At 42.4% G+C, this 21,885-nt stretch overlaps 1 protein-coding gene across 6 annotated transcripts; it reads left to right on the top strand.

Annotated features, from left to right (window-relative positions):
* The first annotated feature begins 7,459 nt into the window (after positions 1 to 7,459).
* On the top strand, positions 7,460 to 20,949 carry AQP11 (aquaporin 11). 6 transcript variants are annotated; one of them, XR_010828457.1, is made up of 4 exons: positions 7,460 to 8,598; positions 13,729 to 13,845; positions 17,169 to 17,277; positions 18,800 to 19,198. XR_010828457.1 is itself a non-coding variant. In XM_066989980.1 (4 exons), the coding sequence occupies exons 1-3, from the start codon at positions 8,004 to 8,006 to the stop codon at positions 17,171 to 17,173; spliced, it is 717 nt and encodes a 238-aa protein (XP_066846081.1). In that variant the 5' UTR covers positions 7,460 to 8,003; the 3' UTR covers positions 17,174 to 17,213; positions 18,800 to 19,198. The 6 variants fall into 6 exon arrangements, 4 of the variants coding, with proteins under 4 accessions (XP_066846081.1, XP_066846080.1, XP_013042842.2 ...); XM_066989980.1 differs by having other exon boundaries at positions 17,169 to 17,213; XM_013187388.3 differs by lacking the exon at positions 17,169 to 17,277 and having other exon boundaries at positions 7,463 to 7,614; positions 7,919 to 8,598.
* Positions 20,950 to 21,885: the final 936 nt, after the last annotated feature.

The following is a 21,885-nucleotide window of genomic DNA, read 5'->3' as shown; positions in this document are numbered from 1 at the left end:
TACAAAAATACTAACTCGAGCCTCTCTAAATCCCGGTGGCAATTTATTTGCTGGTTTTGTTCCATGGCACTTTACAGTCAGAGAAAGAGAAGCAGCAGTGATAGCAACTGGTATTCAGCATCGTATCTTTCCAAGCTCAGCAGAATGCTGCATTTTATTTTTAGATGGTTGTTTTTCCCAAAAGCACCCACAGGTAAAAATGACAACACAAAAATGATTGTTTTTGTTGATCTGTGGCACTGTGCATAATAAACAGAAGCAGCAAATTCAGTCCAAATGTTATTTCGGAGACTGTTGTTTCAAATACACTTGAAATCTAATCGTCTTACCTCAAGGTCTTTTACCATTTTCTCAGCATTTACAATTCTTAGAAATATGTTTCTATGTTATCTTACACTATTAAGTAAAGTATGATTGAATATGAGCAACTAAAAAAAACACACGGTGATGTCCTTCAGGACAGCTATACATTTCTCTCAGGCAGAACTTTATTTTTTTTAATATTAAGCTATTAGTTCAAACTGATGCCACCCTTGCAGGAGTAGCAAGCTACCTGAGAAGACGCAGAAAAAGGGATACAAAGAGCACTGTAGGATTACCACAAACACAACTGAAAAAAAAATATCATTAGCAAACAGACTTATGATGCTGTATGAGTAGGCATGCTACCTACATTTATATGCATCTATGGCCTAAGCCAGGTGCAAACTAATGACTGTGAGAGCAAGTGATTCTGGAGAAAGTGCTTGGGCTTTAGGAGGTAATTAGGTAATTGCCAGTGAGGAGACATGTAACCCTAAGGCTTGGCTTGTTTCTGCAGACCTGCAGTTTGGAAAAACAGTTTGAAAGTTTTCAATCGGGTGCAACACACATCGTAAGATAATAAGCATTCAGCTGTACCATGTCATTTCATCCCTGTTCAATATAGGACTATAATGCAACTAGTTGGACTCTGGCAAAAGCTTCAAACCAGTGGAAAGCAAGACAAGGCAAACAAAAGATGAAGGAGTGCACGGTGTGCGATTTTTGTAGGCAAATTTTGGGATTTGATTTTGTTTATCACTTCACTGTCACGGACAGGGCTAACACCAATGCTGAAGAAAGCAAGGCTTAGGGTGGTTTTGTACCACATAACTTAGAAGTCACTGACATATAGCTGCCACGCTTCTCAAACTTCAGACAGGTGAGGCTTCAAATAAGAGAGTTCCCAAGGAAACCTCTGCTTTAAACAGAATTCAACTTTAAATGGAATTTCCACAGCTATTTAGAAATGAAAATCCACAGGACAGAATCGTTTGCAAGTATGTCAATTGTGTGGACATGCCATATAGCTGGATGCCAATAAAGTGATGTTGTCTGAAACAGGATCGATGGGTCCCAACCTGTATGTTCCCATGTTATCCACAGACGGCTAGGAGCTGTCGCTAAGAAGGCGTGCCTTTCATTTGGCTCACACCTGAAACAAAACCTAAGCGAAATAAAAACACATTGCTGTGAAAGTAAAAGGATCTCTGAACCTTTTACAGCCATGCTGAGATTAATATAATTAATAAGTAATCAACGTTACTTCAAGAGAAGATTGCATTCCTCTTGGAAAAAAATGTTGTGTTACTGATTTCAGATCTACGTATTAACCTTCCACCACAAATACACATTTATGATGGGGCATCCTGGCTCTGCATACACTTCAGCAAAGCTAAATTCAGCTGCTGTGCGAACATATTTCAGAACATCTATGAAAATGCTGATTGCTTTTTCCCACCCCTAAACCATTTGTGACAATTTTAGGTGAAATCCCTTAAAGTGATGGATGAGTGAGATGCAGACAGATGTAATAATTTTCAATTTCCATAGTAAGTATTTGTTCCCTCTCACTTTAAATGCAGATTATCACGCAAAATAACACACACCCCTCTTGAGAAATGGTCAGCAGCAACTCCCTGAAATGCAGATTAGTTTAACAGAACTTTCCATATAAGCACAGGCACTGATGTGACAGACATCCTAAATATAACTAAAAAGGAAATTTTATGCACCGCTTAAGAATGCAGCATTCAACTAGAAGAGGATTTGGTCTCATTGCATTCCAGAAAAATCCAATCTTGCAAGAAGTCGTGACATCCTCACTAGCTCTAGTCAGTAGGTATTTCATCCGAATATCCACACTTAAGCGTAGGATCTAGGGAAAAAAAAATAAAGAAACAGCAATGGGCTTTAAAAAAAAAAGAGTCTTTAAAAAATGTGGAGCTTTTTTTCTCTGCATTTATCTTCTTGTTAATTTTAGTTTTTAGCCTTTTGGATTATGCTCACTAGCTTGACTTCAAAACCAGGAAAGTTAGATACTTCTATTTCAAAATGAAACCTGAAAGACATAATCACTTGAACTCAGGGTCTGGGTCTTAGGCGAAAAGGAGAAATGTTGTAGAACCTGTAAGAAAGTCAAGAGCCCTGGCAGCATCAGTGAATTTAAGGGTCTTTTGTCATCAGTGCCTGCCTTCATGTCCTCATTTAATTACAAATAATCCATTTTTGCTCCAGCCCTATTCACAATTTTCTTTTAAAATCGCAAATCCATATGCAGTACTGCACTAATACAGGTGTATTTCTACAGCAAAATATCTATTTTTATATAATGTCAAAAATTATGTCTATTACAGAATAGTGATTTTAGGTATATGAGCTTGTATATATCTTGTTGCATCAAGAGATAATGAAGACAAAGTGGGGGTGGGTTTGAAGATTCTTTTCTCACCTAATCAGTCAAATAACATTGCTTGTTGTATTTTCAGGGAAAAAGGGCTTCCCAACAAATCACAGAATCACAGAATTGGAGGGGTTGGAAGGGACCTCGAGAGATCATCGCGTCCAACCCCCCTGCCAAAGCAGGTTCCTTAGAGCAGGCTGCCCAGGTAGGCGTCCAGACGGGCCTTGAATATCTCCAGAGAAGGGATATCACGATGAGAAAACAAAAAGTAGTAGTACTCATCCAAACATTCAGTTCAGTGGCTGGGCCTACTCACTGTGATACACCCACATCAGTGAATTAAATGAGTCTGGGACCTGTCTCTGCCCCTGAGGCCAGGACCTCCAGTGTCCATTTTATTGAAGCCTCCCAAAGACACAGAAAGCACACAAACTGCCTAGTGGGGATGGCCCTCCTGATCTCCCAAACCATGCCCCAGAGCATTTTTGGAACTGCTCTTTGGCCCAGGCTCAAACTGTGGTGCTCAGGAACATCCGCGAAGCTGGTTTTGGCAGAGCTTTAAAGTACCCATACGTTTTTCACGCTTTGAATTGTGCCAATAGCCTCGCTGGGTCCTTACAGTCAGCCAGCACAGGCATATGCCATGGCATTTCTTGCCCCAATAACTCTTGGAGATTGCTCAAAGCTCACAGTCACCAAACAGCTCCCCCGACGTCATCATCCCTGGCTCTTTCCCACCGCCTACCATCCCTGTAGCAGCCTGGGTTTTCAGCTGCTTGTGAAAAGCAACTGGAAAGGGGTCACGTCCCAAACCTACAACTGTTTTATAAGAAAAGCTGTGACAAAGCTGTGCTCAGGTTTGCCAGGGCCTCTGCTCAAGGTTTTTTTGTTGTTGTTGTTTGGAGGCACTCTGACTACTTCTAGCTGCTCTAACAGTTTCCAGGGAGGTTTTAAATGTCAAGGGAAAGCTACTGATTTGGGGAGAAACCAACCGAACCACAACAGAGAACACAGGGGCACGTGAATTCCCTGCTATATAGTTAGCTGAACTTGTTTATTGACATTAAAGTGGCTGGAAGCGCCTGCCAACATCTTCCTGAATAATAATGCCTGATTTCACCCCTGCAAAATCCATCCAAGAATTCGTGACTTGTTCATACCCCGAGTGACTCAGTCTCCCATAGGAAAAGGAAGCAGATCGGGGAATTTTAGGAAGGAAGGGAACAGACCATATACAGAGCTAAGAACAGTTAACTGCATAACATCTACAGAAATAGCAGAAAATACGGGGCTTGAGAAGGAACATAAGAAGACACACAAACAAGAAAATACAAGTAGTGGTACGCGTGGAAAGGAAAAGGGGAGAAAAGGATGTGGAGTGACTCTGAAATGGAGAGTAAACAGAGTATAAGAGAAAAGGGAAGCTACAAACATCCTGGTACAGAACAGGCAGGAGCAGAAGGGAAATCTGGTACGTGGAGGAGAGGACAGAGAAGACACAAAGAGGACCTGGAATCAGATGCAGAGCCAGCCATGGCACAGGGAAGAAGAAACAGATGAGCCAAACTCCTTCAGTTTACAGAAACCGAGTGATAAATTTTAAAACGAATTTTTAAAAGATATTCCAGATATGAGCATGCACTTTTACAAATGACAAACTTAAGGGCTTGCACCTGGATCTAGAAGATCCTTATTCTCACCTATCGGTGACAAGGACACGAAATAAAACTGCGGTAGGTGCACACCAAAGCTGTTGCTTGGAATGACACTGCCATCTGGTGGTCACAGAAAAACACCCTTTTAGTACACCAGGAGGGTGCAACTGCTTGGAGTTGGTCCAGCAGGTAGCTGTGGCTTGTTTGACCCCTTATTCAAGCAACTGTCTGAGGCTCCGAAGCAGTCTGGCAATAATTTGGATGTTCTCTGGCAACCTGCAAGAGTAGGCACAATGCACAGGCTTCACTATGCAAGTAGAGGAAGTAGCACAATACTAAATCCTTAGATTATTCCCAAATAAAATGTAAAGCTATTAGACCCCAGATTACTGAAGTAGGAGGTTATAGGATAGTGACAACAGAGATCAGAGGTTATTGTGATGGTGGCATCCCTAACAAACAGAAGCTGGAATTAATACAGCGGTTACAGGTGTAGGACATAAAGTTATAGAAAACCAAGCTTCACTAATCCAGCTCTGCACTGAACATGTTCTCCACAATTGCATATCAGGAGCATAAGGAAAGTGGCACTTCAAACCTGCAGGGGGAAGTTTCGACACAGGCTGGGGCAGTACGTGATTTTCAGATGTTGATATTACTCAGTATTTTCAGCACAATCACTTTTCAGGCCTTGAGAATTAACAAATGTTCCTTCAACCATCACCTCTTAGCAGTGAGCCCTGTTGCCTAAAGCAGGAGCTCCCACCTACAAAATGACAACTTCATTATTTTGATCCTTACTTCTATCAGGACATGCCTTAATTTCTTCCAAAATCTACCCATGAAGGATATAACTGTTTTTTGTTTTGTTTTGTTTTTTTTCTTCTATATTACAGTTTTAGGATACTGAAGGCTGCTACTGAGAAAATCAACTGCTTTTCCATGAAGTTGCTTCAGGACTTATGTAAGGTTATTGCAGTCATTACATCTCCTGCCTTGCCTCACATTTCTTGACATCTAATCTTGTAAAAACAATAAAGGCCAAATATTAACTACTCCGCCATTTATTCATTTCCTTTCTTTACGTTATCACTGTTCAACTGTTGGGTTTTGTTTTGTTTCCCTACTGTTAAAAACATCCCTATTTCTCACAGCCAAATGATCCCCTTGGAAGCTGAGCCTCCTAAACGCTCCTCTATCCCCAAACGTCGTAAGACCAGATGTCTCAATGGTCCTACATTTCTGAAAACAAGGAAGAGTTAGTTCATCATGTCACGCCCTCTAAGAGAAATGATTCTGTATTTTGCAACTTCGATTTCTACGGTAGACTGACCTTCAACTAAAAGTAAGGGTTCGCTTTTGTTGCTTGGAAGCAATATATTTGTGTATTATTTTCTTGCAAGAAAGGCAATCGTGCAGATCTTGATCGGTCAAAAGTCATTGCTACAAGGTCTGATAAGTTATCATCTCTGGTGCCACTTCGTGGTACGAATACAGGATCCTAGAAATACTTTACAGTTGCCTCTTTTGGCAGGTGTGCTTAACTGCAGTACGCAGAGGCAATTGCTGTCAGCACTGCTTCAGTTTTACAGTTCACAAAAGCAAGATTTCGCCACTCCTAGAACTGCAACACCAGTGACAGAGAGGTGGAAAAGGAGAAAAATGCACTTCTATTCTTTCCACGTGGCGAAAATTGAAGTTGTATGTTAAAGGACACATGCTACAACCGTTTGTGCGCTTGGAGCCCCCCCAGATATTTCTCTCTCTCCACTGCAAAACATTCACAGAAAGGGGAACAACCACTCCCTGCCACAAAACTGTGAATTATCACCACGGGTAGAGACTGAAGGAAAGCTCAGCCCTAGCCTCAGAGCAACAGGACGCACTTATGCCAATTACCTCACAGTGGGCTCTTCCTTCTCAGTCACTAGAAACAAAAACATATTGTAATGGAGGAACTCTCAGTTTCTCCGGGCCATCTGAGGCCATTCGAGGCCTGCCCTGAAAGTCAACCTTGCCACTTCCTGCAGCATGAGGACGACGCCTATTTTTAGCTTTACTTCTACTGGAGACGCCCACGTATTGCCTCCAGTCTCCTTCTGGCACCCTGTCAAAGGTTCTTCTCCCAGCAAGCAGCAGAGAAGGAGGAGACTGCATTAACCCAACCATTAAGGTTGGTCTTTTCCAACCTTCATGACTCTTTGTTGGACTTGGTGCTTAGGGACATGGTTTAGTGGGTGATAGTGGTGGTAGGGGGACGGTTGGACCAGATGATCTTGGAGGGCTTTTCCAACCTTAATGAGGAGCGGCTGAGGGAACTGTGGGGGTCTGGGCTGGAGAAGAGGAGGCTCAGGGCAGGCCTTATTGCTCTCTGCAACTGCCTGAAAGGAAGGGGTGGGGAGCTGGGGGTCGGCCTCTGCTCACAGGTAACCAGTGACAGGACCAGAGGGAACGGCCTCAAGTTGTGCCAGGGGAGGTTCGGGTTGGAAATGAGGGGACATTTCTTCTCAGCAAGAGCGGTCAGGCATTGGGACGGGTTGCCCAGGGAGGTGGTGGAGTCCCCATCCCTGGGGGTGTTCAAGGAAAGGCTGGACGTGGTGCTTAGGGACATGGTTCGGTGGGTGACATTGGTGGTAGGGGGATGGTTGGACCAGATGATCCTGGAGGGCTTTTCCAACCTTAATGACTCTTATTCTAACACACCTGCCACACGCACACCTGCGGCTCACACACAGCTCCCAAGGATATACGGAACCACATTAACCACCCCCCCAACCCTGCCAGAGACCACCACCAGCCCTCAACACCCCTCCCTCCACCGCCCCCCCCCCCCCCAACGACCACCGGACACATTTGCATTTTTTATTTTCCTTTATTACAAACACCGAGGGGGCCAAGCCTGGTCAGGAAAACTTGTACAAGAGGTAGAAGCGACCAGGAGCTCGACCGAGCCCGGTGCTCCCCCTCAGCGTCCACAGCCGCAGCCCGCGCGCGGGAACGCGCCCCGCACGCGCCCCCCCCCCCCCCCCCCCGTTTTGCCCTCCCCCCCCCCCCCCCGCGCAGCCGGGCTTGCCGCGCATGCGCGGTGCCGCCGCCGGCCGCGCAGTGCCCGGCCGTGAGGCGAGGGCAACGGGAGCCGCCGCTCCTCGCCGCGCCGTGTGGGAAGGGATCTTTTTTATTTATTTATTTTTATTTTTTTTAAACCGCTTTTCGCCTCTCCGCGCTCCCCCTAAACCGTGTGAGGGCTGCGAGGGGGTAATGGGCTCGATAATTTTTTCCTCGGGGGCCGGTAGAGAGGGGTTTGCCCCTGCTCGTCCTCGTTGTCCCCCTGTCCCGCAGGCCCGAGGGGGGTTCGTGCCTTCCTCAGCGGCTGAGGGGTGTCCAGGGCCAGAACCCCCTCCCTCAGCCTGCACCCCTTCACCCAGCCTCCTGTCAGGCTGAGGGGGAACCTGCCACCTGGCAGGCTGTGGGCAGGTTGGAAAAGAAGCAGCCTCCTCCTCCCTCAGGGGCTGAGCGCTTCCATCTTCCCTCCCTTTCCCTCTTTCTTTTCTCCTCGTAGGTGGTGGTGGTGGTGGGGCTGGAGCGGAGCCAGCGCTTCCCTTCCGAGTCCTGCCGCCCTGTGAAACTCTCCTCTCCGTCTCGCCATGGCCATCGGTGGCATCTGGCCGTCGCTGCTGCTGATGGCAGGCATCGTGGCGGCGGTGGGATTGTGCAGGAGCCTGGTTCGCCGCCGCCTGCACGCCCACCCACACCTCTGCTCCTTCCTCCTGGAGGCTTTCAGCACCTTCCAGGTGTGTGCGTGCACTAACGAGCTCTGCCTGCTCGGCAACGTGGAGCCCAAGCCTCACACGGCGCTCACGCTCACCTACGGTTTCACCGTCCTGCACGGCTCGACGCTGACCGGCAGCACGTGCAATCCCTGCGGCGTCTTGCAGCCCCTGTGGGGCGGTGGGACCTCGCTCAAGGCGGGTGGGCTGAAGATCGGGGCTCAGTTTGTGGCCGCCGTGCTCGCCAGAGTTTTTATGCACTTCGTCTGGAGGCTGGGGATTGCAGAGGCACATCCTGGAGCGCTCTTGCAGGGCTGCGGCAACCCCATGCAGACTACGGAGGTGCAGGCTTTCTGCATAGAACTGCTCTTCTCGGTCGTTTTCCAGCTGACCATCCTACAAGTGGAAACTGTTAAGCCCGGCTACCGAGTCCATTTGATTGCTCTTCTCATCACCATGCTCGTTTATGCAGGTTAGTCCTTTTTTCTCCGTTACTGCAATCGAGTTGTAACTTAAGAATTGTGAGAAGCAAAAATATTTTTCTTTAAAAAGTCTCGTAGAAAAGTATTTGGTCCTACAAACGCAGAGTTCATTTGGAGTCTGTATAAAGTTTGCCTGGTTAGATTCTATTGCAGGTGTGGGGTTAAGAATGAAGTGAGTTGTGCATTCAAAACAATGTTAAATCTACAAGTGAATATGGTTAAGAGGCCCCGGAACACTTTGAAAATATCTCAGTGAAGGATTGTTTCATAATGCAGTTTGCTCCAGAGTGAGAGATTTCATGCAGTGTGTGCCACAAAGTGCTCTGATTTCCGAGAGGCGTTGCGAGACAGCACGGCTGCCTGCATCAGGAAGAAACCCTGATTGTGCAGACCTGCGGGATGGATGTTCTGCATTTAAATGCATAATGCATATCAGTGCAGTTTGGTCTGGTTAACTGTTAAATCTGTGCGTCAGAAGCAGGAAGGGATATTTGTGGAATGCATGCAGGATGATCAAATAGTGTCGCATGATTCGAAGTACTCGTGAAACCACATGTTTAAAAAAAAAAAAAAAAAAGGTGCTTTTTATATCAGGGCATCTCCAGATCTCCTGCCTCTTTAATCCCTCCCTGTTGACCTGTCCTTGCTTTTGCCTCTGGGTCACCTCTGGCCTCCCAGAGCTGGGACAGTCACCTGCACAGCCTCCCTGGGTGGCTGGGAAGGAAGAGCTGCAGAGAGGCAGCGTGAACGTTTGTGCTGGCTCCTGGTGCTCCTTGTGCTCCCCAGCGAGGTGCCAGAGTTGTGTCACTTGAGGGCCGCTTGACAGGGAGCGGCTTGTCCTGGGAAGGAGCCTCTGGACTTTGGGGTGCAGGGAGTTGAGGGAGAGGTGGTCACGGAGCTCCTTGCCCCAGCTCGTGCTGCAGCTTCCACCACGGACGAAGTCATCCAGGGAACGATTTCTGAGAGGAGATCGCTGTTGTACCTGCAGGTATCCGCAGTGGTACTGAGCTCTTGTCCAAAAGGCCGAGCTGTATTATGCTCCCTGACACAGCAGGATGAAAATACTGCCAAATTTTCAGATGCGTTAATGAAAAAAGCCTCGCTCATTACATTTAGCTGAAATCATAATAGCTGATTTTACTCCACCGATGATTTCAGTAATTAGCAATTGGAACCACTTTCTAAAATTAATCTTTGAAGGCAGAAGCGAGGTGTCACCGCATTTTAGCACAGTAGGTGTATTTGTGAGCGGGTTGGGGAAAGTGTAGCCAAAGATCACAGTACCTCTTCTACAAGCCAGGAAACCTGGATTGCTGATTCCTAGCATTCCCTTGCTGCTTAACAAATATTCCTGTAAAATAATAACGTGTCACGCTGCCTTTCCCTTAGCTAGTTCATGCAGGGAGTTCGTGCCCGGTGCTCCTGGCCAGGCCATCTCTTTCTAGCAGGGGAAGGCTGCCTACCGAGTCGGCTTCTTGTCGTAAACTTGGACTTGTTGTGACAATCCAGAGCAGTCAGTCTGCATATATTTCTAGGAAACACCAAACCTGCAGTGCCCAGGCCTGTTTCCCAGGCAGTTTGTGCTGTATCGTGTGCAGAACGCCCTGTGCAACCTGGATGTTTTTCTTTGCACTGTATCTGAATCTAAAATCAAGGCTGTTTTAAAAAAAAAAAAAAAAAAGCATTCCAGGGAGCAGATCTGGAATGTAGTTTTATCCTCTCCTCAGTGGAAAATGTACTAATTCTTTCTTGTTCGCCCTGCTCCACGCTTCCTAGGGTCTGCACTCCTTGGCGTACGCTCGGGTCGCAAAGGGAAGGTGAGAATGCCATCCTGCCCCTGCAGCAGGCACAAGCCTGATAGTTACTGCGGAGGTCGAAGCCTCTTTAAGTAGCAGAGGGCGTAAGAGCCAAGATTCCTGCCCCTGAGGGGTCCCACCACACGTGGGAGCAGGCTGCTGCTGTGAGCACCTTTCTGTGGTGAGGTGAGAGGCGTGGAACAGATCCTTACCAGCGCGGAATGATGCATTCACCCCAGATGCGTTCCCTGCCTGTGCTGGGAGAAGCGTTGCCTTTTCTCACTTGGAGGAGAGTGCTTTGAGCGCGCAGAAGGAAAAGTGAGCACCTTCCAAACCGGTCATTAGGGTAGCTGGTGTACAGGGTTTGAAGACAGGCAGATGCTTAATGTAGCTGGGCCAGTCATTCTCAGGAAATCCTCTGCGCCTCTTCGTTAACTCTTTATGAAGAACTTGAGCGCTTCTTTAAAAGGGATGGATCTTTCTTGCTCACCCAGCACCAGAGGGCTAGGAAGCCAGCACCAGATTTAGGGGAACTGGTAACACCCCTACTTTATCCTACAAAAATATCAAAGTTTAGAATATTGTGTGAATGTCGCTGTTTCAATCTTTAGTTTGAAAGATTGTGTTTTGGCTAGACACTCCGAAAGGTGCATTCGGTTAGAAAATAAAGTCCCTGCTAACGGTTTCTTTGCACACTGATTGTGCCTCCAGAACCTGAGTTTGTTACAGTCGTGAATGAATCAGAAATGTTAGAAAATACATCTCAAACACAGTATCTCACATTTCAGCCCATCAGTTAGCTTCTGCTGTATGTTTAAAAGCTATATCCCCCAACAGGAATGATCCGAAATGATCCCTGAAAAGGGACTCTAAGGAGTATCTCATACTCGTATTAAATTTGCTTTGGATAGAATGTTAAAGTTTAGCCATATCTCTGTGTCTTATACCCATCTAAATTTATTGATACACATGCAGGGCTAGAAAACATTAAAATGTTCTTTTTTTTCCTTTTCACTATTGACTGAGTTAGCGTGATGGGAAAAAAAGTAGGTGTTAGTAGGTCACTGTGTGTGCCCATGAAAGTTATTTAGGTAAAGCGTGCAACTTACTCCAACAAATAACATCAGGTCATGTAGTAAGTCTTTTCAAAATTACAGGCTGTTCCTTTAGCATTTCTTTTACTTTTTTAGGTTAAAATATTCACTTTTTTTTTTTTAATTCTGTCTTACACTGGCCAAATTTTTATAATAGCAGATACTGTACAAAAGAGAAAGAAACAAAACCTCCAGTACTGCATTCATTTTGTTTCTTCCACTAAAAATGAGAAAGAGAAGGTTATGCCTATAAATATTAAAGGAATGATTCAGAAGCTAAGGATGCAGACCATACATATGTTGGTAAAGAACATTCAGATACTTCCTTTGAGAAAATATTTATAAGGGGAAGAAAAAAATCCACTTTCTGAGAGCTTTTTATTTACAGGCAATATTACAGTGAATTGTGTAAAATTGGCAAGCTATTTCTGAGCTTAACATATTGAGGTAAAAATGACATGCATATTTTTAATTCTACATTCCTCCCTATTTTTTTTCTTTTAGTAATCTTAGAAGTTAAAGTTACTTTCTCAGTCATTATGCAGAGCACTCACTACTTCACATTTTCAGGTTTTCATGCGTGCAGCATCAAAGATACTACACTTCTTTTTGCCGTCAAATGTTTTATTCTTTCTAGTACACAGACTCTCTGAGGTGCAGCTTTGTGTTTCCTGTCACGCTCTACCATTCTTTCACGTTTTAAATGTAGTATGCTACCAAAGGGCGTTTTAATCTAACAAATATTTTTAAATAAGATAGTACGAGTGCCCTCGTCCCCTGTGGTTTATATTCCAGCAGTTCCTAGTACTGAAGAAGTAGCAGTTAAAACTATATCTTATGTTTAGTATCTGTTCAGAAACAGCATCTGCCTCCTGAGAGTGAAATTCTGCTCTTCAATGTGTGTTTGTGGATACAAAAGCAGGAGCTGTGAATCTGTAAACAGATTAAAGCAAAGTAAATTATGTTAGATGGCCTTCCTGGCCACGGTGGAACTCGTTCGTGTGTTAATGTGCAAAGTAAGACTTCACAGTAAGTAGGAGTTGCTGTTGTCAAATCAGAGTAAACTGAATAGGTCAGCAAAGATTAAAACCTTTCCAAGCTGTAATAGCGGTAAAAGTAAAAATGATGAGGAGTATAGAGAGAGAGAAATACAGAGGAGAAGGAGAAAGACCTTACTAAAACTTCTGGTAAATGATTGCTTTCATGACAAACGAGGATTAACAGCAGCATGGTGTTTGTACAAAGGGCAAGGTCAAAGCTCATGCCTGCTTATTTGGCCTAGGAAAATCACGAATAAGTTTTAAGAAACTAAATAGATACAGTTACATGCTGTGATACAGGAATAAATTAACAGATAGAACAAATACAGGGCAGTTAGCAAGTAATAGTACCAAATAGAGAACTTTTTAATGAGCAGTGCTTTTTCAGCAGGATTGCATCTCGGACCAAATCGTGTCAGAATTAAAAATACTTAACCTCCCAGCTCATCTCAGGATAATTATAACTTAGTCCCCAAAATGTAATATGTTTGGATCTCATTTAGGGATTGTTGAGGCAAGTTCATTTACACCTAAAGCTGGAGGGAAGATGTTCAGCTTCTTTAAACTTCTTTTAAGAGAATGAGAGGGGTTTGCTTTTATTTTCTTCAAATAACATAGAATGAATGTGAAGGCTTTTCCCCAGGTGTTGTCCTGAGATAACCCTAGCGTTCAATAAATCCATGTGATAACGTTAGTGTTCTGTTCAAAAACACACAAGTCAGCTTAGCAAGAACAGCACTTGGCAGTTTTCTTGATTATCTTGCATATGTGTTACGTGAGACAAGGGGATATAATAAAAGCTCGGTATTTGTTTGCTAACATTTGTGTAATTTCTGCCCTAAAACCATGATGCAAGACAGATATAGTTTTGTCAGCAGAAACATTTAACACGAGCCAAACCCGTATCTTTACACAATATCTGTGATAAAGAGATAAAGGAAGCTGTAGCCTATACTTTGGGTATTTTAAAATATATTTTAGAAAACTGTTAATAAGCTAAACATGTGTCATCTGTTTAAAAAAGAAAAAAGCTGTGCAGAACTGTTCATCTGTCCAAATGGCTTCTGCTAATGCATTTTATTGCAGGGCATGCGTTTCCTGCAGTGGTGTGTAGGTGTGTTTTAGTATTGCATTTAAAGTAGGTATTAAGCAAGATGGTGTAATTTCATACTGTTTACATTTTGTTTCAGGTGGAAATCTCACGGGAGCAATATTTAACCCAGCGTTGGCTTTTTCATTACATCCAAAATGTTTCTATGACAATTTTTTGATTTATTCACTAGTCTATTGGATAGCACCATCCTTAGGTAAGTTCTTAATACTTTATATATTTAAGAAAATGTTACTTAGTACATGGTTCAAAAATCAAGAAGCAGATATTCTTTATTTGATAGTCTACTTGTCTTCTGGTTCAAATAAAATCCAGAAGATACTTAATTATACGTGTAGAAATCATTCAGAGTCAGGGTTTCCTTCTGCGAGTGCAAGCTGTGTATTTTAAACTTAGTTAATGCTTTATGTCGAGCACCTGTAACAGTCTGTTTTGTGAATCAAGCATTTAATACTGAGTTTTAAACACCAATTTTATTCTCAAAATAACATACACTGTTTTGATCGGTTTAAAGAAACAACCATGTTAGGATATAACTGTTTAGTTTATGTGTCATGGTCAAAGTCTAAGTACTTCTGGGATGCTTTGAGTGCTACAATGCACCAAGAGACAGGACAGCACAATTCTAAATGGAAAATAGGGAGGGTTAACTAGTTAGTTATGAACCAACAGTTGTTTACTCTGGAACATGATCCTTTTGGGGCTGCCTGCTGTTTCAGATTTTATGCCTCAGTATTAAAATCCGCCTTGAGATGTGCTGCATGTCCTTACACTGACCAAGGGCCCACTTGCAAATTACAGCAGAGTGTTAAAAAGGAGAAGAGGCTACTTGAAAGTAAACATTCGCCTGATAAGCTTCAAAGAGAAACAAGTTGTTTAGCATGCAGTTTCTGTCTTGCTTTGTGACAGTATACAGGAATATGGGGCTGATTAAATTAAATACATATATATAGATATATATATATACACACACACATAAATAATAATAATCAGGTATTAGAAAAATATGCTCAATTATTACTATTATAATATCACATCTTTTTCATCTCCATAGTGTCAAACATTGCAGTTTCCATTCTGTGTTTTTCCCCCAGTCACTGTTGGAAACAATCTATCCTTAGTTTAAGAATAAGGAACACACATGTGAGTAACTGGAATTTTTCTAATTTAAATTCTGGTTCATCTAGTGCAAATGAAAACACTTCATGCCATTGATTGTTTACAGTTACTCCCACCAAATCTTTAGCCTTCTGTTACATATAAAGAGGCAGTCAGCTAATCCCAAGTTCTTTCATGACTTAATCCACAACAGTGGTATTGGAAACAAGGTGAGTATGTGAAACAGATACAGGAAACAGCTCTTTGGTTATAGCAAATAACTTTTTTTTTTTTTCCTTCTTTGTGCATTTTCTATTTGAAGTGACTTTCGGTCAGTCAAAAATGGAAAATGAATTTCAGTTAAAACTAAAAATTCTTATTTTTTTATTTTTTTTTTTGTTAAAGTTTGTAAGTTTTGTTAAATTACACATCCAAACAGGATGACTAGATAGAGTAAGCTTGACAAAAGCATGTGCGCTGTTTCAATTAACAGCAAATGAAATGTCTTAGGTGAAGCTGATGGGCATCACCTGGTTCCTAATCAAATGTACAATATTCCTCATAAATCAAGTTTAGCTATCTGTTACTTTACCTTATTTCAGTTTGATATCCATCTTGAGATTGTCTGGGTTCTCAGTACTTGGCACTCTGAATTTGAAACACCGTGTTCTACTTAATTAGCAAGATGCATCCTCCAGAACTGCTCTGCAGAAAGCACTCAGGTGATTTCGGCCTGAGTAAGAAAATCTACAGATGCTAATTCAAATGGAACCGTGCATTGATGAATTTAGGATGTGGTCGGGGAATAATGTTAAATTTCTATGAAGATTCATAAACAGCAGTTTATCACTAGTCAACATATAGACAATACATATAGAATATACCAAACACTGTTTATATTTTACCACGGGAAGGAACTTCAGACCAAGTAGTTGTGAAGATGTGAGTACTGGAGACAGATCATTTTTTGTGCAGTGGCATTACTGTAGCCAAGCATTTCATTACAGATGTCAGGTCTGTGGATCACCTGAAGGGCAGAGTAGTCTATTGGTAACGTGAATATCTCACAAAACAAGGGAACTTCATGAATATATAGACCTTGTTTTATTATAAATCAAGAATTTTAAGGTGCCTGAGGTGGAAGTACAGAGGAGCTGAGTCTGTTTGAAAACTGAATTGATGAATACGTGAGTGCAGATCTACAAGTCTAACATGTAATGTTAGACATGAGAAATTTAGTCTAACATGAAATGACATTTTTTCTGGCACATTTTGCAAATAACAATATAAATTCTTCCAAAAGTGGACTAAATTATGAAACGTCTAAGAAAATGACCTGCTGTGATGATAAGAAAATTCTTGTGAAAAGAACCTCTAATATATAAGCAGATGATGAGGGAAGGGATATTTTAAATGTAGTTGTAAAGACTACTTTCAGAATCCATGTGGCAGTAGAAATACTTCCAGACTTCCTAGAAACCCACAGAATCATAGTGATACGCTAATTTACGTCTCATTTTCCCAGCATCAGCATCTTAGATGGTTAAATTACTTTGTTCTTGTTTGGGGAAATTCTTTTAGGACTATTACTTAGGGTTTTTTGTGATGTGGTGTAATAACTACCATGTGCAGAAGCATGGACTAGCATACCATGAAGCTTCAAATTGCCTGTGCCACGTATAATACGATCTCATTTATGGCCACAGCAAATACCGTGAGGACTGGGAGACTGAGCCCGTTCAGTTTTAATGGATTCCCTGATCTAGCTGTAAGCCAGTTCTTAACCATCACTTTAACAGTTTTAGAAAGTACTCTGGGAACAAGAGGAAGATTGATTATCATCTTCACGAGAGGAGGAGGACGCGGAAGTTTTCTATTAGGATAAGCAAGTCTGCTAGTGTCTTACAGCCTCTTGTAATGTAATCTTGGAACTGTAGTAAAGAACTCATTTTTCAAAATGTTTTCTCTGAAGTTTCAGTGCACTAACATTAGTAACATTAAAACAGCTGATTCCTGAAGTGAATAGAAGTGTCAGCGAGTGTTTATGGCTTAGCTTAGGCAGGCCTAAATTCTTGTGAACACAGAGGCAGTGAGTACAGGTGGAACAAAGACAGTTTCTGTTTCATTGCCAGAGGAATTCATGTCACTTGTCCAGGCACGATCACGCCATTAGTAATGACTGTGACGGAGCTAATGCTTCTCTTTCAATACCAGGGAGATGGCAGCTACGAGTGGAAGAGTTGGTGGCAATATACTGGATGTGAGAGCAGTAAAACGAGTCTCTCTTAGCTGGACAGGTGCCAGCTTATCCTGCCAAGTTACTGACGCTACGAAAGGAGACTCAATGACCGTTTGTTTGGATCCATGTTGCCAGAAAGATTACTACTGTTCCTTAAAAGAAAATGTTTTTTTCACCATCAGGTTAGAAAATAAATGCCATGAAAGCAGCGGATGTAAATGGAGGAGGTGAGCAAGGAACAAGGCTACAGGTGAAACTGTCACCTTTCTGCTCAGAGGAGAGGATATTCAGGTTCAGTACATTTAAGCATGGAGCTTAATAAAGAAACAAGAATTGCAAGTCTGTTTGCAGTGAAGTGATCAGCACCTCAGGGACTACGAAGACCTGGTGGGATAGCGTGCACGAGCGGAGCACATTCCTGGACAGGGAAAGAGGGGGAGCTGTGCTTCGTGCTAAGGAGTTCCTTGGCCTTGGAGAACTCAGTAAAAAAAACAGTGATACGTCTGTTGAAGAGTCGCTAGATCTTGGGAGGGGAAATAATATTGGGGTGTTTTAATGGAGGGATGTTGCAGACCTCCTAGCCGAGAGGAGGTAGCAAAGGAGGGTTTCAACAAACATTGAGCAAACGTCCTGCTCCCAGACTCTTGTCCTCCGAGGGCTTTTCACCTATTCAGACATCACCTCAGAGAGCAAAACTCTCATGCTTTGAGCAAATGCAATCCAGGAAGTTCGTAGAAAACTCTCTAATGCAAATACTAACAGGCCAATGAGTGGTCCTGCTCCCGAACAGGGAAAAACCGGTGGTGAGTGTGGCCTCCTGGGCTGTAGTCCTTACAGTAGTTCAGTGGAAGACTTAGAAGGGTAAACAGTAGAGCTGTTTGGACTTTGGACTTCAGACCGAAGTTCTGCTTAGTTAGGGAATGAGTAGTTAGAATTCCCTGGGAAGCTGCCCCAAAGGGAGAAATATCCTGTGAAAAGATGATTTTTCCCAAAGGACTGCTGTGAGCTCAGCAACATTCTGACGTGCAGGAACAATCCCTCGTGCAGTTAGACTGGGAATTTTGACAGAAAGCCTCTCCCTGAGAAAATGTAGTGATGGATGGCACGAAAAAGGCTCAATGTCTTTTTTTTCCTCATTCTTCCTAAGCAAAGCTTGCTCCCATACCTGTATGTGAAATAGAATATACCGTGTTTTTTTTCAAGAGGAGAAAAAAATGTCTTAATCTACGTTTTCTGTATTTAGGTGCCCTTCTTGTGAAGAACCTACAATCTCTAACTACCATTTTTTTGCTTTAGAATAACCTCTAATATTATAATGACCTTAAAAAACAAAACAAAACCCCACTATCCTAAAGCCATTTGTAATGCCTAATACCAACTGAAACAGACACTGCTAACCAACTCAGCCTTATCCCACCCACTGAGGAATTAAGGTTTGGTCACCGTCACCTGTTTGTCCTTCCTGCTAGGGAAACAGGAAGGTGCACACATCGGCTTCAGCTGGCCAAACTGCTCTGTCTTTGGCTTATACGTGTCAGAAATAAAACCTTCACTATCCAAAGAAACACTACGTTATCAGCTCGTAAGGATTACTTGTATGGTCCCCTGAAGATTTCTTTGTGCAAAAGTTTGTGTTTCCAGAAAATACCAGCTGTCTCTGCCCTTTCATCAGGAAATTCCATGCTGCAGCAACCCCGCTGATGTTACTTTACAAATACTTCAACGTAACATTTATTTTCAACTGATGATGGAGAATTGTGTCCTTCTCAAGATACATTTAAATAAATGTTTGGGTTTTTTTTTGTCTTTTCAGGTACAATACTTGTGGCTTTTGTATGGAAATCCTTCCTCGGATACCCTGAGACGCCAACTTCTGAATTTTAGCAGTACTACGTTAAAAAACATTTTCAAGAAAGTTAAATTACAGCCACCTGCAGAACTGAAGCTTCCAGAAAGATGCTGACATCAGCTTACGCACCACCTTTCAATTGTATTTTCAGATTTCATGTTTTGGAATATTTCACTTAAAGCTTTGTATTCAAAAACTTACTTTGTAATAGCGTATCAGGATGCTGAGAATAACCTGCCAACAGTTTCTGTTAAGCCATATGAATGTGAAGGACTGTTAGAACACTGAAACTTTGTCACTTTAGCCGTAAGTGCCGTTTGCTGACCTTAATTACCATGGCATATAAAACTAAGTTTAGATAAACACCCGGTCCTTTCAGGGTTTGATTTTACTGGATTCTTCCCGTAGACGGCTCCTGATGAAAATGAAGCTGAAGATTTCATTCTTATATTGATATCAAAATACTCCTACTTGCCATACGAGTACCTCTGAGAGGAAGAGAGGCTGGCTGCTTTCTTTTCTACTCCCTAGAAGAATCGCCACAGCTTTATTCTAGAGGTAACCTACACCAAAAGTAAAAATCTGTAGGACCAGCAGTGTTTTAGTAATACCCAAGTGCAGGTAAGTAACCCCTCTCTTTCTTTCAGGAAGGCTTTGCCCCGTCCTCTCCCTGTAGTTTATTGAATGTTGATCTTGGTTGAGAAGAGTGTTAACAAAGTACTGTTACAATTCTGTAGACACGCAGGTAAAAGTGATTATAGAGGGGGAAAAAAAAATGACAACTTTATCCCAGCTTGCTGTCTTTTGCACACAGTAGAACAGACACACTATATAGGGATGAGTCACGTGGGAACGTGATGCATAGTTGATTTTGTGATTTTATTTTTTTAGCCTATCAGATATTTGTCTTGAAATAAACGGATTTGCAGTGTAATAAGATAAAAAAGAGAAAAACGTAGGAAAGCAACCTATCCAAATGGGCAAAAATATACCCATTATAGCCTTAGGTGAGGTGAAAAGCACCCGGAGGTACCAGTCCTCTCAAGTTCCCCTCTGGCATGAGGTTTCTTCTTCTGGATGCTTAATTTTTATGTGACAGTATACCAGAATATATTTTTCAAATTTACGATTAAATTCAGTTTTTCACTTTATAGTTACTAGATTTGAAAGGCAAAATGGTTAACAAGTTATATAAATATTCCAGTACTAGGCCCCTCTACTTATTGTTTTTTAGTTTGTTTAAACTTTATTCCCGTTGCTGACCTTCAAAGAGGAATAGGAAGAATCAAACAAGCTTTTTGCACACTAAAATTGTGATAGCCGCTGTTGTCACTGTCCTTTTTGCAAGACTTTGGGAAATAGTTTCATTTCCTACTTCTTGCGATAACTTTTTTTCTCACTTTAATTTTCTAAGGTATGTTTAGATTTTATTGCGAAATGAAATCACTGTTTGCACATGCTTTCCATATAAAGGTCTTAATACGTAAGTGTGTTCAGTCATTAAAACAAAACAAAAAAACCTGCTAATACACCAAAGAGAACCAGAACTGCTGGGTTATTGTCATGCAGCAGCACTCTGATCCTGGTGCGAGTAGGCTTGCTGAAGGAAACGTATCGTGGTAAGACGCTTCAAGGCAAGGGCTACGCCCCACCATGCTGTGTGCCAGATAAAGTGTGATCCTTCAGCCATTTATTTATAACTCGGCTGCGGAGGGCAGCTGTAACAAGGAACAAAGCTGATGCATGCATGTGAACACCACATACTTGTACGTGTACTGCGTCTAAAGGAGCCGTGTCAGGAGGCTGCTACCTGTCACTGCCTCGCTTTACTGCTTTTTATCCATTTTAAGGTGATCCATACATTGTGTGTGGTGTTTTGTTTTCCCCTGGGGCTTGCGTTTCCTGGTATACTCAAGCCCAGTTTTTAGCCTCATTTCTTACGGAAATGAACCTTACATAATGAATTAATCTGCACGTCTCCTCTGAGCCTGTAAGGCCCCGAGGGTAAAGGTCTCAAACCTCAGAAAGAATAGAGATAAAAGGGAAAAGAGAAAGCAGAGAAACACCTACAAGAAGCCCAGTGTTGTTAGGTTAGGGACCCTACTTCCACATCATTTTTGAAGGACTGCAATCAAAGTCCATAAAGCACAGAGAGCAGCTCTGATTTCTGTATCTATGTTATTTATTTTGGCATAGCATACACCTTAATACACCTTAAAAGTTACATTTGCTATGTAACTGGGTAACTAATAAGCTGTCACAATTTCTAGTCACTGGATTTTTTTAAGTCACTGCTAAAAAACAAACAAGCCTTAAATTCCCTTAGGGGAAAACAAAAGCAAAGAAAAAAGGATAAAGAATAGGAATTGAAAACTTTAACTTTTTTTTTTAGTAGTACAGACAAAATATTTTTACGTTCAAAGTAATTAATGTTTATGAAAGGTTTCCCAAAACACAAATAGCTTGAATGTAAACTTTCATTAAAGATAAAACTTGTAAGTAACTCCACACAGGACAGCACTTAATGTTACTTAGGGCTCATCCAGATTTGCTTCCACCTGACCAAAGTTAATCTTGCTCCATCGCTTGACTAGAAGCAGCGTAAAGTAGCTGATCTTGGAGCCCTGCATCAACACAAATTTTCACTTCTAGAGCTTCCTAGCGCTCGGCCATGAGGCAGTGCTGAGCACAACGCTGCGGCCACCCTGCAAGTTAACGCCGCTTGTCTGCTGTGATAGCTAACAGGTAGTCTGCAGTTTGGTGTGAAAAACAATAGAAAGAGCACACTTCGGCAATTAAGAGTTACGCCAAAATAAATAATAATAACAAAAATAAGTCTCTTTTAGCCACAAATGGTAATTTGAAATTTTATGAGCTCTCCTTTTTTGGTTTCTGTGAAGGAACTAGTAAAGCAGGATGATTAGGAAAATGCAAGGCCTACCTGCTGCTACCTTTTTACCTCCACCACAGAAAGATGTAATTCAAGAGCTAAATTAATGTTGGTAGGTCATAGTCAACACTTTTTCTTCTCTGCAGCTCAATCAATCAGC

The sequence above is a fragment of the Anser cygnoides genome, chromosome 1, assembly GCF_040182565.1.
Source record: "Anser cygnoides isolate HZ-2024a breed goose chromosome 1, Taihu_goose_T2T_genome, whole genome shotgun sequence".
NCBI classification, from domain to species: Eukaryota; Metazoa; Chordata; class Aves; order Anseriformes; family Anatidae; genus Anser; species Anser cygnoides.
Note: the sequence above shows the minus strand (reverse complement) of the source record. Positions and strands in the feature narration are given on the sequence as shown.